At 40.0% G+C, this 17,993-nt stretch overlaps 2 protein-coding genes and 1 long non-coding RNA gene across 9 annotated transcripts in view; 2 read left to right on the top strand and 1 right to left on the bottom strand.

The window, feature by feature from the left end:
- The window catches only part of Crmp (Collapsin Response Mediator Protein), a 32,307-nt gene extending 26,798 nt beyond the window's left edge, over positions 1–5,509 (top strand). For all 3 annotated transcript variants that reach the window (XM_078187129.1, XM_078187128.1, XM_078187127.1), the window contains exons 7-10: positions 1,060–1,396; positions 1,968–2,123; positions 2,625–2,892; positions 3,001–5,509. In XM_078187129.1, coding sequence (XP_078043255.1) covers positions 1,060–1,396; positions 1,968–2,123; positions 2,625–2,892; positions 3,001–3,080 — 841 coding nt within the window. In that variant the 3' untranslated portion in view covers positions 3,081–5,509. The remainder of the gene's footprint in view (positions 1–1,059; positions 1,397–1,967; positions 2,124–2,624; positions 2,893–3,000) is intronic.
- Positions 5,510–9,058: 3,549 nt separating this feature from the next.
- Positions 9,059–17,993, bottom strand: part of LOC144473337 (epidermal growth factor receptor kinase substrate 8) — a 30,470-nt gene continuing 21,535 nt past the window's right edge. For all 5 annotated transcript variants that reach the window (XM_078187122.1, XM_078187123.1, XM_078187124.1 and 2 more), the window contains exons 2-10: positions 17,909–17,974; positions 16,831–17,060; positions 15,585–15,924; positions 14,223–15,439; positions 13,426–13,543; positions 10,024–10,314; positions 9,624–9,789; positions 9,319–9,454; positions 9,059–9,242 (exon numbers count right to left, since the gene is read on the bottom strand). In XM_078187122.1, coding sequence (XP_078043248.1) covers positions 9,171–9,242; positions 9,319–9,454; positions 9,624–9,789; positions 10,024–10,314; positions 13,426–13,543; positions 14,223–15,439; positions 15,585–15,924; positions 16,831–17,060; positions 17,909–17,954 — 2,616 coding nt within the window. In that variant the 5' untranslated portion in view covers positions 17,955–17,974 and the 3' untranslated portion in view covers positions 9,059–9,170. The remainder of the gene's footprint in view (positions 9,243–9,318; positions 9,455–9,623; positions 9,790–10,023; positions 10,315–13,425; positions 13,544–14,222; positions 15,440–15,584; positions 15,925–16,830; positions 17,061–17,908; positions 17,975–17,993) is intronic.
- LOC144473339 (uncharacterized) lies at positions 10,095–11,198 on the top strand. The gene is made up of 3 exons (XR_013494549.1): positions 10,095–10,304; positions 10,388–10,714; positions 10,798–11,198. It is a non-coding gene; the product is annotated as an uncharacterized LOC144473339 (long non-coding RNA).

Below are 17,993 nucleotides of genomic sequence, written 5' to 3'. Positions count from 1 at the left end.
ACTCATAAATTGTATAAAATGAGATATAGAAATAAGAGCCTAGAACGACGCTGTCGTCTAATAAAACACTCTGTAATCAGTTAATTAATTTTATTACTTCGATACGAGATTTTATTAATTTATGAATAAATTGTTGATTTTTACCTTTAATTATTAACCCCTTGACATACAAATAAAATACGTAGAATACTATTTAATTTCGCTGAAGAGAGTTCTTGACGTCTCAGAGACGTCAAAGTCTAGTACAATGGCCCGTGAAATGAATGACGTCTCTAAGATGTCTTTGTATGTCAAGAGGTTAAGTATAGTTATGGCTAGGTCCATTGAAATTTTTATTAATATTTTCTGTTTGTATTCTTTTGAATCTAAATCAATGAGATCGACACTGGACTTGTTGAATCTAGCCTATATAAATAATATAGATAATTATAGTAATAATATATTGTAATTACAAGAATAATAATAACTTGTAATTACAATAATAATATTTTGTAATTACAATAATAATATCTTGCAGTTACAATAAGAATCATCTTAACCTCTTAGGCACTATGCGCCACTATAGCGGCTTTCGCGGATGTCATCTTTCTGTAGGACGCGTCACTATAGAGCCTTCCACGGATGCCGTCTGATAAATTGTTACAGTTAAAATGCGGGTGTATCATATCTTCAAAAACAATTATGATTTAATCATCGAACACTTCATTCCAATGTACTCGTGCAAAGAACAGCATTATCCGTTACAAATTGCAGCGTACATTGCATTTACACGTAATTCGCGTTGAACTCTGCCGTACAGAGGAACAGCCGCGCGCAAAATTCAGCCGTGCCTAAGAGGTTAAAAGTACCGTAAGAAATAACCTCCACCATGTCAAAACAGGAGGATCTCGTCTCTTCCGGCAGAAAAATAGACGAATTTACAACATAACCAAATACTTTTAAGTCTTCTAAGTTTCATTGTATTTGTTCAGTCTCCGTAGAACACTGTATCTTCGGCGATCGCGTTCGTGCTTAAATAGCAGAATCGGTGCACTGATCGCCGCCATTTTGTTCCGTCAGGGACGGCCTGCAGGTGACCGGAAGCGACAACTGCACGTTCAACGCGGACCAGAAGGCGCTCGGCAAGGGCGACTTCAGCAAGATACCGAACGGCGTGAACGGCGTCGAGGATAGGATGTCGGTCGTTTGGGAGAAAGGTGTCCACGCGGGTATAATGGACCCGACCAGGTTCGTCGCGGTGACGAGCACGAACGCCGCGAGGATCTTCAACTTGTACCCGAGGAAGGGGGTGATAGCGGTCGGCTCAGACGCCGACATAGTCGTCTGGGACCCCAACAGGAAGCGTACGATTTCCGCCGAGACCCATGTGCAGGCCGTTGACTTCAACATCTTCGAGGTGAGGGCACGATTCGATATTAATCGCTAATAAAGTTCTTCGTTGGCGTCGAACTCGTTTTTCATTGATCCATATAGTGTGACAGGAAATTTAATTAGAGTGGTGGCTGGGGCGATGAAAATCTGCCGCTTGAGATTTAGACTTTTACGACGCTGCGACGACGATTGTCGCGCGATGATTATTACTTAAATGTAACATAACCTACTGCTTGAGATATTAGTCGTTTTCGCGCTATTATTGTACGACGTCAATCAAAATTGCTATTTTATTTTTTGAAAAAAATTTGTATATATCAAACTCTGTTGCATTGAAAATAGCGTTAAAAATGACCTAATGCCATGTGAACAGAATGTATCATATAAAATTCAAATTGAATTTTATAGAATTGGTTTTACAGTTAAAGTAACTTGAAGTCCAAAGAATTAATTAAGTTAGCAAATATATTATTTCAGCAATTATACTATTTTATTAAATATATATTATTTTAGTATTGGTAATTTTATAGAAGGTATGCTAATTTTCAGATTAACTTTTGAGTACACTTTTAACGAGCCCAATGGATATGTTTCAGGGTATGGAGGTTCACGGAGTACCTGAGTATGTGATAGTGGAAGGACGCGTCTGCGTAGACGAGTGCGAACTGAAGGCTGTGCACGGATTCGGCAAGTTTGTCGAGACAGCGAGCCACGTTAACTATGTGTATGATATGATAGAGGATAGAGAGAAGGTATATCATCCTCATCATGGCTCATCCTCCAACACTAATTTATTCACTTATTAATAATCTTTATAATCGCAGGATGTAAATATAGATCGAGCATTGCCTCATTCATTATTATAGAATTATCTATACGTAAATCGATATTAATAATTTCCATAAGCACTGATATTTCTTAAAAGAATAACAAGAACTCGTTGTAACAAGTCTTCCAAAGATCCTGCTTTCAGCAGAAAATCTATGCAAATAAGTCATGGACTGTTTACTCGAGAATTTTAGTAAAAAAATCTCCTATCGAGCACATGATCTTCAATAGCACTCAGCAAACAAATAGAGCTGGCAAAAAAGATAATAAAAAATAAAATAGAGATAATAAAAAATAGTAATCCTCTTTGACTGTTAACGTGTACCTTGGTCTGCCTACACGCAGCATTAAACAGAGCACAATTAGCCGCGTGTGTAAATAATCGATCACGCCCACGAATACAGCGTGGATCTATGTTTGTTCAGAGACCGCGCGGCGTTGCGAGGAGCGAAGCCGAGGCGAAGAAGTACGCGGAGGAGGACGCGGCGATCGCGAAGGCCAGAGAAGAGGCTAGAGCGGCGGCCCTCGCTAACGCCCGTCAAACGAACGGTACCTACGAGAGCCCGAAACCGAAAGTGACCATACCCGACTGCGTGCCGACTCTGCCGGACTCCGCCGTGGTTACACCGTCCTCGAAAGGCCCCCGAATGGAAGGACAGAGAAACTTGCAGGACTCAACTTTCTCTATCAGCGGTGGGTATCTAACTGTTGCAATGTTACTGTCTATGCTAATGCTTATCGCTAAATGTAAATAAATAGATACGAAACTGAAAGAATAACAAATGTTTTATTTTATCGCAGAGGACGTCGAGGAATCGAGAAGAGCCTGCATCCGCGTGAACAATCCGCCCGGCGGCCGCAGTGCGGGAGGTTTTTGGTAATTTTCTGAAAGACAGAGTCAAGGTCCGCTTTGCATATAGAGGTTTTCGTTACGAACAAACAAGGAAAAATCTCTTCCAACCCACCCCCCTCACACACACACCCTCCTTTAATCATTCATGTGCACATTCGTCATTCTTCCTCCTCTTTCTCTGTCTCTATCTCTCGTTTCACCAAGTTAGAACCGTGTCAGACCCGCTTTCAGGTTCGCTACTTCGCCAAATACTAAGACTTAAGTTTCGTCGTTCACGTTGTTTCTCCTTTGTTTCAAATTCACCTATGTATATTCCCCATCGATCAAGGTCTGTTCCAAAAAAGGAGGATTCGGATGCCACTGGTGGTCAGTAGAGAGAAAGAGAGAGTGGTCACACGCTCGTAATACATAATTGTGTTTTAATCCAGCATTTCTCGCTTCGTTATCGCTTCATTGCTGCCTACGTGTGTACCAGTGTTGCGCTTTGTTTGTTGACCTTGGACGGGTGGCTCCTTCCGCGGAAGTCTGTGTGTCCTCCTCCCGCGGCATGCTACGAGCCCAACGTGTGCGTTTATTCTTATCGACCGCGTCGAATTTCATCGACTACATCGGGTTTCGTCGTGCCCCGGCACACTAACACGGAGATTGAACCGTTTCGAGCGGTCTAATGTGACGCGAGTCGTCGGACTGCTGTGTATGAAATGACTTCTTTAACCGCTTGCACTACGTCTCATTTCACGTTGCCTTGGTTAGCATTAATTTGCCCTTAATGTTATCCTTAATAGTATCAGATAATTTTTGTTTCTTGTATTGTCTTTATTTAGTTTCGTTCCTAGACTTTGATTCACACGAATTAATGACAGTCATATTTAATAGATCTTACATGGAATATATACCACGAGTTTCACTCTTTATTATAGTGCAAGTGGTTAAAGTGACCCTAGGAGACACGTGTGTCTTTCTCAGTGCATCGCGCGATTTTTACGCGGTCAATGATACTATCGATATTAATATATACCGACAGCAGCACCGATTTTGTGTGGGCAGCAACGATCGTTTGACGACCGACCACTCACCGACGTTCCTCTTCATCTCTTAATCGACTCGCATCTGCATCGAGGACTGCCGGGAAGTTTTATATCATGATACAATTTATCCATTTAGATATAATGATAACTGCACGGGAACCATATAGGCTCTGACTTGACATGATAATTATTAGTAAATGGTATAAGTGAAATATAGCTTAAGATCGCGAAATTCAAGCTGGCATCGATATCGTTGAGCGGATGATATTGATTGATATGATTGACCGCGCAGGATTTGAAAATATGTGTATTTCAGTTATCTCGAATCAAACGCCTGCGTAATATAAGTGATTCGTCTTTTTTTGATTTAAACGACTGCGTTATCTGCGTAGAACACGTTATTTATTTCTGTCAATGTATTGACGACAAATTATGTATTTACTCTGACAAGGCGATGTCCAAAATTGCAAAGATAGCGGATTTTATATGCAGCAGTCTCGCGCTAATAATTCTCATCAGTAAGAGAAATTGCAGAGGGTAAATGGAGACTGTAATCGCAACAATATCCCGGTACAATACAATTATTATCAAAATGTCATTAACCAATTTTTAACATCGCATTTACTATCGAGGTATTGTTGTCTCAATCCCAAAGACGATATACGCGTGTTCTCTTTTGAGAACAGACATCCGTGTGCAATTATTCTTACTGTCTAACGAATCGCCAGCGTACAAAACTTCAAGTTTGTGCAATAATCGTTTCCCGGTGAACGTTTATAGTAGAAATGTACCCTTTAATTGTATCAACAAATTCGATGCGTTTGTACAAGCTTTACAGATGTAACTGATGATCAAAGTTGAAGTTGTATCTCTCCTGAGAGGTTCTCAACTATGGAGTTCTCGCATACGAATTTGTTAATCTTCTGCTCCAAGGTCAGAAGCTTAAGAGCAAATTATTTATCGCATATTACACGTACAATGGATTAAAGGAACAAAAATCGGCATCCGCGAAGCGCAAGGTCGAGGACCTCGGGATGCGTTCGAAGGGAAAATTAAAAAAGGAAGAAAAAAAGGATTACGGATGTTATCGTGAACCATCAGTTGTACATTAAACGATTGTTAGTCGGTTATTGTTATATTGACTTTTGTTTCTCGTACACGTTATGTTGCGCATCGCGCCGGAACGCCGGTCGTAGCGATCCGGTGGCCGTCACCGACGCGAAATGTTATGCGACCGGTGTGCCCGTTCGACACACACGAAAAAAACCACCACTCATTCTCGTTCTCATCCTTATCAAGATTATTTACTTAGCACGCGCCGCAAACCGTATCTCATGGGCATAACATGTTTTTATAAACTATCGATACGTTAGCATATATAGGGGTCGTGTGCCGTAATGTTATACGTAAAATTAAAACTATTGACAAACGTCGGTTGTTCTGTTTTCTCCGTCACGTTCCAATGTTAACGACACAATATTATTGTAATGTTACGTTTTTCACACACACCCGGTGACACCGTGTACCGCGCTGCGTTCTTCAGTTGATTATTTGTATTTGTTAATCGTAGACGAGTGTAAATATATATTTGAATACTAAAAAAAAATCCTCGGTTCGCGCGCGAGAAACCGAATTCGACGCCGGGACTCGGAACAATTCTGTTGGCAATTTATGGTGTGGCTCGATCGTCCTTGACGAAATATAGATAAACATGGATCGTCGAGAAATAAAAATAGATAAAAGAAAATGAAGAAGAAAAAGAAATTACACGTAGGAGAGTTTTTGAGTCTTTTTTAACGCGTTCGTTATCCCATGGTGGGTCAGCCGCGTAATCTAGAATTAATGCGAGCGGATCCTGTATTCGAGAATCAAAACCTTTGGTACCAAGATCGGCGAGCATCCTTTCAGCGGATCCCACAGGATGGAAAATATACCATGCAGAAACTGTAGCGCGAGCAACACGTATATCGAACGAATTACTACGCACAATACTTTCCATACGACTGTACGAATAAGGAACGAGCATGCTGAATTGCTTTGTCGCGCTAAAAGTGGAACACATTAATGCGGTGCAGTTGCAAGAACGCGCACAATGATGATTATTAAACTATTTATTTGACTCGACCGCATGAAAATTCTTCCACGGGCTGATAAGTTAGAAAAGAGCTGCGAAGCTTGCCAGACCTCTTCTCACGCTTCCAGTAAATAAATTCGAGATAAATAAATGAAATGGAAATAAACTATCCACTTTGGCTTCTGCTGTACATTTGTCAGCCTAAGAATAAATAAAAATTAAATTTATTAAGAATACTAGATCAGAAAGAAAATCGATTACTAATGCAATTAAAACGATCTATTAAATATATACGTAAAAATCAATTTTACTGAATAATGTATCCAACGGTTGGAACGAGCGAAGCCGATAATAATAATTTCTAACTTATCAGATTGTATACTTTAAAACTTGAAAGCCTCGACATTCCGAAATTTCCGTTGTTTGTCTTGTTCTTCGACTACGTTGTCCCAATGAGAGAGAATGACATATAATGTACAATTCTTTTCGTTCGAATATCATTTGATTAAGCTACGGTGGCGCGTAATTGTTAAGACGGCGCGCGCACGTCAGCGTAGAGTAAACCGATAACGGTTCTTAACATGATAATAAACGCTAAGGGTAACGATAATAACGATAATAATCATCGCATAATAAATATCCGCCATTTACGTACTCATTACCGTGTAAGAGCGAACCGGAAGATTCTCCGACGAAAATGTTGCAAAAGGCTTCTCTGAGCTACTCGTAAACGACCAAAAAAAAACCGTCGGTTAAACGATTGTCGTCGCGAGACAATTGTAAAGAAACAGAGAGACTTTTCACCATCGCGCGGGCCTCGTAAAAAAAAAATATAAACACTTTTGAGATGAGACTTTTTCGATCGCATTTAAATGAAGAGAAGTCCGGGAGGAAGGTGTTTTTTGAAATAGATTTTTCTATCGAAATTACGCGAACGTTTCTATAAGAATTTCTACACGTGAAATTAATTAAATAGGGGACTACGAAAGTGTGACGTTTCATTGTCGGGTATGATTACGATAAGGTACGGATTAGTGCAACGAGAAATTTCAACTGCGTTGTTTATTAAAAGTAAAATAACTGCGAGCAAGGTTTGATTGTGTTGAAAATAGAATTTCAATTCTAGAACAAAATAATGGCGGCCCAATGTAAACGAAAAGGATTTTAAACAATCGGTTATTGCGCATTCAATTTTTATATCAAGAGAATTCGGTATTATTATTATATAATTATATAATGATTAATATAACGTTAATCATTATGTAATTATAATCCAGAACGAAATCGTTCCATCAATCCGATCTTTATTGTAGCTCTATATGCATAGGTATCTAGATTGCAATTATTTAATCGGAACGACACCAGTGTTACTGATAATAATTATTCGATTGGTGCATACAAAATATCTAAACATTGATTGCTCGTTCTATCATTTCTGTCTCGAACTGAAGATCTTCGATTTCTACCACGCACGGTGAAATATACGCAAAAAAACAACTGAAAGAACAGCGGCGAACTTTGTAGCTCCGTTTGTGAAAGAAACTGTTTCATATGTACCAATCTAATGCGTATCAGGAAGTGCATGGTTATTAAACTGCGGGTTTTATGTACTCGCGGTAAATAGAACTGGGCGAAAGAAAATAGGTTGAAAGTTTAATGAAGCTCGCTGGAAGAAATCATAAATTAAAGAAGCGGGTTTTCCCATGATTCTTGATGTCGCAAATCAATTTGAAACAGCGTTATCTTGTACACGAGAATCCGCAGTCTAATGATTACGTAAGTCTACTACTTTGATGTTCAAATAATCGAGAGAAATGGTTCCATATTATTTATTGAAAAACCGTTGTCTTCGTTTGTTCGACTCTTAGGCATTTAACAAGTTCGTTGACTTTCCAATCGTTAATCGTGTACACGTCGCTCTATTCGTTTCAAGTTGACCAACGTTCTCGCTTCTTTTTTTTACAATAATGGTAGAGAAATTTGTGTTCCCCAACGACGAGGATGCGTAAGAAATGATTACCACAGGAGAATTCGAGAATTCAGAACACGCGAGGGGCTTTTACCGAACAAAATTTACGTTTTTAAACATCCGATTATCAATGTGTTCACGTTGCGTGACCCTCAAAGTCGAGTATTCAAAATGAAATGTATAGTTTATCGATATAATAAGTGATACAGCTAGAGTAACTATTTATGTCTGTTACAATGTATGTGATCGCTTGAAATAAAAACTTGACATGAAACATTCGACTTCGCTATACCGTAAACCATAAATCATCTCGCTACGCCGTTGCGGCGGCTATTCATATTTATTTCATATTAAATTTAAAGTGTGGTAAGATTAATCGTAAATCTACCAAAGTTTTTAAACGATGCGAGTTTAATTCAACTTTTGTTTTTACAAATTCGTAACAATATGTATTTACACAGATATTAACAGTCTAGCCTTTTAGATACAGCACCGCTTCAATATTTTAAATTTTTCTAATTTTTTCTTCGCAATTTTGACGAATATTATTCGAACTTCTTTCGTAAGAAAATGCCTGTCTTTTTATTTTTGTTTTTTCCGATATGCAAAATTTAAAGTTTAAGAAGTTCTCGACGACACTATTTATTTCTGCGAATATTACTACTGATCCCAAACTTATGAGCAATAACTATCCAACGATACGCTTGTAGAAGTACAATAAAATCTCATTAATATACATGTTGATGCACGTATAAGATTTAATCCATTTTTACGGTACGAGTTGTAACGTAATCCGTACATTTCGCAAGAGAAATCATTCAGGCAGTGAAAAGAAACGATTCAGTGTAAGTACACGCGGCGCGCATGCGTAATATTGCTCACGGTTTGCAAATATATAATTACAGAATTTTGTAGAAAAGATTGATACATTAACATCACTGGAAAACAAATGTAATATAACATTACATTCTTTATACACTGTACAGATATGTGTTCTTCGTAGTTTCTAACTCTCGTTTTTGCAAGAGTATTTCTCGATAACAAAGTCTACGGTTCTTCCGCCCTGTGACGGGCTTTCTCCAATATTCCTTTCAGTTCTGACGATCGTGGGCTCTTCTTCTGTAATAAAAAAAAAACATGAATTACTTAAAATTGTTACAACGATCTCAGATTACATTCTATCAGTTAATTTTACCTCTGATTCACTTTTTACTAAACTAATCTGACTGAACAGTCTGCTGCCTTCGGCTGCTCCGCAATATTGCTCCATTTCTCGTCGCGTTAAGTCAAATATATCTGAACCGGTCATATCCCTTAATTGTTTACAAGTCCTGAAAATATATAAACAATATATCTTTTCATGAATATTCTTTGCAGAAAGGGTGAGAAATATTTTCAAGCTCATTTTCGTCATTGTATTCAAGAGGAGTATAGTGGCTTCATGGCGTGAATCCAAATGATACTCCAATCATTTATCATCTCACAATGCTTCTGTCATACTTCTCTGAAAATCCTTTGTCAATCAGCCAGCTGTTCACTTCGCTGGGGCTGGAATGCTGGTCGAAGACCGTCTCGCGTCTGGCCACGCCATTACGATGCTTTTTATCGCGCAACATGCTTAACACAAACTTCAGCTCCTTCTGTATCTCATCCTTATTGTTCATTCCTTAAAGATGTCAACGAGATGATTAAAACAAACGTGAAAAATCTATTATTGAAACAGGTGATGTTAAATTAATTAGTGAAACAAGTGATAATAATTCAGTATCACTTGTTTTAATAATTTAATATATAATATTGTTTTAATAATTTAATAATTATTAGTAATTTAATAATTTTTTAAAACTAAGTGATATTAAATTATTAATTATTAAACCTAAGTAATAAAGACGAAATTTACCGCCGACAGACTTCACGCTCTTAACAGTTCCAGTTCTGCTAGAGCTGGTTGATGACACGGATATCTGACTCTGCAGAGGGCCAATCGGAGGCGGCGGCGGCGGCGGCGTTGATTTTTCGGTTACTACATTCTCGACCATGTTAGGGGGTGGAGGGTGAATCTCAACGACTTCCGTCGTCTCGTTCGACTTTGTTTTCGGTGGCTCACCGCCGAGCGACAAATCACTGGTGTCTGTACCATTTGTGACCAACACCTTTTTACCAATAGTGGACTCCGTTTCGGTACTCTCATCTGAAAATTAATACTTAATAAAACTCCAGAAATTACGTAACGTGTGCTATCAGAATTCAAACTTACCAAACAGTTTCTAGGACATGGAAGACGCACTCCCAATGGACGATCACACTGACAAAAAGCTCGCTCTAAGCAAACGTAGCACGGCAAAATTACTAACAAAAAGGTCGACAATAATACGCACACAGAAGCAAATCTATTCTCTGTTGTACGAAACATCGTCTAATTATTGAAGATTTAAATATCTTTGGAATACATGAAATATTTTTTTGCGAGCAGAGCGTCTAATAATTTTTATATTGAATATATAATAATTGCTCATGTAACAGACGGACACAATTTAGCTGCCGAGACAAGCTGCACAAAAAATGGCTGGCATAGTTCCACGTAAGTACAGGTAAGACGAAGTGAACACGTACAGAAACAATTACAATCAGTAACCGAGTATATTTATTAATAATTGATGTACATAAATTACAGTGCAACGAAATACTGGACGGATCGCACCCCCATCCCTTGTACACAGAACAGATCTAAAAATTAAAGGGGTTTTCTTCTGATCGCTCGGGCAGAGAGTGCGGCGGACTGCGCGCGATCGTGCACACTACAATAAAAAGTATCCTCGAGAAATATTTTGTTCCGGATCCCTAGAGAGGCTACTACAGCACTCCCAAAGAATTTTCCTACCGTAAGAACTTTCCAGAATCGAAGATCTCCGCTCTTCCGACGAAGAGATACCGTACGCTCGAACGATTAAACTAGGTAACATTCGTCGACTTTGAACAATAAGAGGCTTACAAAATGGCGCAGACGGTGTATCAAAAATAACAAAACTAGTTTAAACGAAAGGAGAGCAATAAATTGGAAGTAGCGAATGAAAGTCTTACAAAGTATCTACGAACTAACAGAACTATCAAGCTTGTTTCGAGGGACGCCATGTTTGTTACCTATCGAGGAAATTTTTATTTTAAGTAATTTTCTTCGATTCCATTGAAGTAGGAAAACCCGTCAAGAATCGTAACGAAAGGTGGAATTTCGGTATCGTAACCTCAAAGCGTCGTTAAAAAGAAAAGCGGAACGACCAGGTACGGTCGTCGCGACTTTTTGTTATAAATATCCCTAATGGAAGCGCGGAAGGATCGCGTTGCACGTTGCCACGAGCTTCGCCCGTTCGGCTGACCTTTCACGCTCTCGTAGAAAACTATACATATTATCGTCATTCTCTATTATGTATCGTTATATATATATGTATATGGTAAGATTTGGTTAGTCGATAAATATAAAAAGATGCGGTGTCGTCCCTCCCCCCCTCCCCTGCGGTCGCCAACAGAAAGGTACGACGTATAATATCGGACGATCCCCGTGGGCGTAATATGTCAGTTTTCATTATCTTCAAGCAACAGAAAAAAGAACATACCAGAGAGCAACGTTGGTAGATTATCGATTCGTATGAAATTTTTAACATAACCTAACATAACCTGACGAACAATTTTTAATGTCTCCTCGGACAACGACAACCGAAAGCCGCAAATTCGATGAACATTGTTATTGCAAAAGATGATTAATTAGATACTTAACACGTTCGCTGCGGATCGCGCCGTTGCGGCGATCGCTAGTTAAAGTTTAAATTACCAACAATATAACAACTTTATCCTATTTTATACCTACCGAGAATTAATAAGAGATAACAATCTATTTAAGGTTCCGGTTACTCCGAATTTTTTCTTTATGAAAATTATTATCCATACGCATGGAATCTGTTCCGCGACCCATACGATGAACGGAAGTATCGCAACGCAACCATGATAAAGAAAATTATGCGCGGTGTATAATAACCGGAGCATCCGTTAAAATGAAAACCGCAGTGAATATGTTAAGCGTGACAACAATTCGCAAACATCATTCGAAAACATTTGATTAATCGAAGAACTTGATCCCTCTATTGCGACGACAATTGCTGACGAATCCAATATCTAACTCTGATCGCGTTACACCTCTTTATATGTTTATATTTATATTTATATATATATACATACACATACAAGTAGAAAAATACGGAATTGACATTAAAAAGTCGGACGACGTGGAATGATTCGGCTGGACAAAACGTGCAACGTATACATAGCGCGATCGAATGATTTCTTGCTGCTTGTAAATGATCTTTGTACCATGCTCGTTGTTAACATCGCGACTACAATATGCTGATTTAGGGGCTAGAAAAATATTTTCTGGGTACAGAAATGTTTACATTTGTGGGAACAATTTTTATAATCAATTTATTCTGAAAAAAGTATTTATTGTTCCAAGTGGTGAGAACAAATGATTCTTGTCGCTTTTCTGGTAAGATAAAATCTAAAAAATCATTAGATAAAATCAGCTATGGGAAACACCTCATTTTTATAGGTTCTGTCCGTTAGCGCCATCTTGGCCACGTCTCAAAATCCTAAAGTTACCATTTGTGGATAATTTTGCCATTTCCTGTAATGACGCTATTTTCATATTTAAGGAAGCACATAATTTGTGCCGGATTAATTACTTTATTTTATTATTTACTGAGTTACTTAGGTTTCGTTTCAATTGTTTAGACAAAGCATGAAGACATTTCTGTAGCCTCTGAATATTCCTTATTAAATATCCTTTATAAAAGAGATTCAAATAAATCAGAACAGCAGAAATCATTCGAACACGATAGCTGAAGACACAAAATGGACACTAACTATAAATAATATCAATTACGTCACAACGCACATTATAGCGTACTTTTATTCTGCGATGTGAATCGTTTACGGTCCTGCTTGTTCTTTGGAAAATAACTCGGCAATCGATCTTTTTATTCATGAATGCGGTTAAGGGGACGAGCGAGGACTATTTTCCAAAGGAAACGTCGCTGACCTTCAGCTTTTAGTGCAATTACCTAAGACTCGATATATTCGTTTTACACGATGGTTTTTGTTCGATCTCATCTTTTTAATATAGTTTGCGACCACCATTTAAACGTGGGGCTCCCCGAGTTAACAACAACAATCCCTTGCGAATCAAACGACGAAAAGAAAGCCACGCGGCGCGGAGCCTGAGTTCACTAGTCAGCTTAAAAGTATCGGAATTCACCTTTTTTTCCGAGTCTCTCTTTCCGCACCCAATCGGCCGGCGCGGGCGGTGGAATCGCGTGCGTCCGATGAGTTGCCTCCGGTCCTGGACTAGTGCTGGTCCTTTCAAGCTCCGAATCCTGAAAATTATCTCGTGTCAATATCAATAATGCAGGAAGTGTCGTATTAAATATTATAATAGATCTTCGTTAACTTATTGCAATAACTATCTCAATTTAGCTGTTCCCGATCTGGTTTTAATATAGCGAAAGCTGTTCAAGTAAAAATATACAGCTGGAGTTGAAGATCAATATATTATACACAATTGAACTGGTCTTTTCATTAGTCGCAATCCTACGCTAATTAATAATTTAGATAAAAATGTTGCGGCACTGTATTAAAATTTTCTACACAAAGCTACAAGAAGGCCAGGAAATCAACAAATTATACAGGAAATAGAAATAAAGTAATTTAAAATTTCTCTGCGTGTACCAAAATGAAGCTGGCATAGTCAATTTGAAACTAGTTTCTATGAAACAAGGTAAAAAGTACGTAACAGGGAGTGTATCAGACTAATGTTCTTAGACCAGCTGGAATACCAGCTGATCAAACACAGGAACCGGAGCGCAATTACGTTTGAAAAAGCCATCGACCACATAATACAGACATAACCATTAAAAACTAGAAGAACAATGCACGGTGAAAATCGTGTCCTATAATAATCGTAACCAGTGGCACAGATTTCGCAACAGCAATTGCCGGTTCGAGCAGACCTTCACCATCCGACGCCGATTACAATTTTCCCCGGCAAGCTCTCACCTCGTAATTATAGCCGTGCCCCTGCCTGGGGTATCGGCTGGTATACAGTGGATTGTTAAAAACATCGTTGTCGGCTCCGTGGGTGGGATTATGGGGCGTGACGATGGTGTGTGGCACGTGCGCGACCTGGCCCCTCGAGTTTCTCGCCTTCCACCATTTCCGGCTGTCGTCGAGGATCTCCAGGTACTCGCCCCTGACGACCGTCAGCTCTTTGTCGTTGTTCGCGGTTCTCGGATAGGTGACCTGCACGATCTTCGCGTGTCTGGCCATCAAGTCGTCGAGCCATGCCTCCTGCGCCCTGTCGATACCGGCGCCCCTGGGCGTTCTCTCGATCGAGTCGACGGATATATCGCTGTGCGCTCTCGTTTGGTCGACCACTCTCTCCTCCCTGGTATACAATTCCGAACCGGGCCCATAATTCCTCTCGAAGTACTCGTTACCGCCGCGCTCCTCCCTGCTCTCGTACTCCAAGTAATCGCTGCTGTAGTGAGACTCGTCCACCTCTCTGTGATTATAGTAGGGATCGTTTTGTTGCTCGGGAAGCTCGTCCCTCTTCTGCTTGTCCGCGTTCAGCAGCGACGCCAAGTGATCGTGGTCCCTGTCCTCGGGTATCGGGTACTCCGGCGACCAACCGTCCATGAAAATTGGATGATACGGTGAAACGTGGCCTTTCCATTGGTCCCGCGGTATCATCCAGGTCTCGCCGAGAGAGTGCCACAGCTCCGTCTCTTTGCTAGTGACGCAGTTGATCAACAGATTCACCGCTTCTCGGGTCAACAAAGGCGACACCACTTTGCTGGGCAGATTCGGGTCGTAGTTGGTGTCGCGGGACGCGTCCACGATCAATGCAAGCGGCGTGAACAGGAAATGAACAAGCTCGGGCGCGTTCGGATCGTGGATGTGCGCTTTCAATTTGGCGAGCAGGTTGAACGAGAGCTTGAACTTTTGGAAGATGTCGATGAACTCCATCTCCGGCGGCGGCTTCGCTCTCATCGTCAGCATACCGTCGCCCAGATTTCTCTTCTTCGATTTTCGATTGCGTCGGCGACGCTCGAGCTCCTTGGACGCGGCCGCCGCGTGCTGGAGACGCGCGATAAATTTCTCGATGTCGTCGAAACAATGGTTCAGGATCGTCACGTCCCGCTCGTATTTCTCCGAGGACGTCGAGGAGACCTCGTCGTTGTTCTCCTCGCGGGATATGTCGTTCTGGCCATCCGCTGTAAACGGAGAATTTATCCTTTCATTCAATCATTCTTGGATTATTACAAATAAATATTGGAAACCCATAAAAGAAGTTATAAAATTTGTTGGCGAGTGTAACAGGGAAAAATCGGGAAACTGATGCGAAGCAGAAAAGCGTACCGTTATTGGCGTTAAAGGCGGACACTTGTTCACGAACGTTCACCCCGTTCAAGGGTGGTTCCGGTGGCGGCAACGTCGGGGGAGGTGGGATACGCCCCCTGGGTCCCCTCGGCGATCCACCTGGAACCAATTTACCCATTTGTAGCATCTTCAAGTCCTCGACGAGATCCTGGGCAGAGACGCTCTGACATTGGAATATGTGCATTTCTGCCCGTTGACCGGAACCGCTGTCATCCGCCACTGTGAAGACGAGAATGTTGTTATACATCTCCATAGGGTCCCTCGACGTGAATGCGGTCGGTTCCTGTATCAACGAGGCTGGGAATCGCTCCATGACGGCCTGCATACGAATTCATCAACGATGCATTAAGTGAAACTTAAAACCATCCAAAACCGCCTCGGCCTTAAAGCGGTGTAATTTCGCGAGAACTGTTCCGGTTCGTTAAATGCGACGTGCACAGCCCGGCGCAATTAATAAATCAACACACGGGTTTCGAACCCGTAGTGCGTATTTGTGTTACTAGTATCTAATCAGATTTTCTTTCGTTTCGCTAAAGTAATCGCGCACGGTGGACAAGATACAGCAAACTCGCATTAGTTTTCTAGCAGGCTGGCACGCCCCTATTGCTCATTAATGATAGAAGCTTCGCCGAATGCAAGCTAAACTTTTAAGCCGTTCAAGTAATCGAGTCAATATTATCCGAACTCCGGAGAGCGCCGAAGTAAAATGGATTATAGTAAACTAATTTAGACCTTTGCGTTTGCCAAACAACTCTTATGGTTGGAATAGTTAAGGTTATGTTAGGCTAGTTCTGGCTAGGATATGTCTCATTAGGATACTCTATATTTTTAGGAGAAGTAGAATCTTTTAGTGAAAGTTATTTATAGTGTAGTTTACACCATTTAACAATATATTATTTTCCTAATATTTTCTGCTAGCGTTCTAAAAAATTCTACTTTTAACAGTTTTGTCAAGGTTATGTATTACTTAGGTTATGTATTATTTATGGCGTAATCTACACCATTTAACAGCATATTATGTTTCCTAATATTTTCTGTCAGCATTCTGAAGAAATGCTACTTCGAGTAATTTTGTCTACTTTTATCCACTTTTTATCTACTTCTTCGCTACTTTTATCTACTCTTAACAGTTCTTTGACAATTCTACAAGCTCGCTATATCCCGTTCTCCGTTCGCAAAACGCGTCCCCTCGCTTTCTTCTTCGGTATCAAGGGTAGACCCTCACCCCAGTCTCATTGTCCATAATCAGGACCCAGTTCCGTTCCAAGCGTAGCTGCATCTTCTGGCTCCAAATGCCGCTGCTCTTCTCGAGCTGTAAAAGTCGTCGCATTCCGTCCGCCGGATAAACGGTTTCCTTCGTGACCGTGAACGTGGCCAAATGTTCCATCATGTACGTCGGCTCGGAGCTGCTGACACGGCCGCCCGATGTGCTCGACGGCCCGCTCGATCCTCCATCTAATAAATTAGAGTTCTCATTAATATTACGCTTGTTACATCACGCTCCGCCACCGTAAGAGATTCGCGCGGCTCCTAGTTGACACGTGATCGACAAGCTAATAGGCTAAGAGCTTTTATGTATAAGAAGTTCTATGTATAAGAAGTCCTATGTATAATAACTGTTCGCAGAGGTTATGTGAAAGGACAACGCGTTCCAAGAGGATCAATTAGAGTTATTTGAGTTATTTGAGAATAGAAACTGTTCTCGATTATTACACGTGGTACGTTTATTTAAAGCTCGGCGCTAAAAATGTCAAGATGGTAAATAAATGAACTTTACCTTGAAAGTAAAGTTTTAAATATTTTCTCAAAGTGTATTGTTAACCTCTTGCACTATAATAACGAGTCAGGCTCGTGTTAAAGATTCTGCTCTATAGAAATATTATTAATTTCTTCTACATTGAAGTCAAATTTAATTTTTCTATTATCAAAGTCTAGACATGGAAATAATTGAAGACAATACTAGAAACAAAAATTATCTGGTGCTATCAAGGAAAATATTAAAGACAAGGCTAATCATCTCAATGTGAAGAGGAGGTGTCGTGCAAGAGGTTAAGTCACTGACACAATTAATCGAACCACCGGTGGCCATTTTAACTGTTTACATCGGACAATTTTCTATTTTACGATATAAAGTAATTTGAAGAATTTTATATTTTACGACATGAAATAGATCGTGAGCTGAATAAAAGAATAAAATTAGAAAATTAATACTGCACTCCCTAACAAATAATATAAAATAAAACGAATTGAACAGCGTAAAAGATAATAAAAAAATAACCCGGTAAATACCTAAAAAAAATTACCTTTATTGTAGGTGGAAGGACTGTGCCCGCTATTGTAATACGGCATTGTGCGTGTACACCTCTTATCTGAAACAATCGAATCGAC

Source organism: Augochlora pura, chromosome 7 (assembly GCF_028453695.1).
Source record: "Augochlora pura isolate Apur16 chromosome 7, APUR_v2.2.1, whole genome shotgun sequence".
Taxonomy (NCBI): Eukaryota; Metazoa; Arthropoda; class Insecta; order Hymenoptera; family Halictidae; genus Augochlora; species Augochlora pura.
The sequence above is the reverse complement of the archived record's forward strand: the minus strand, read 5'-3'. Positions and strand labels throughout refer to the sequence as shown.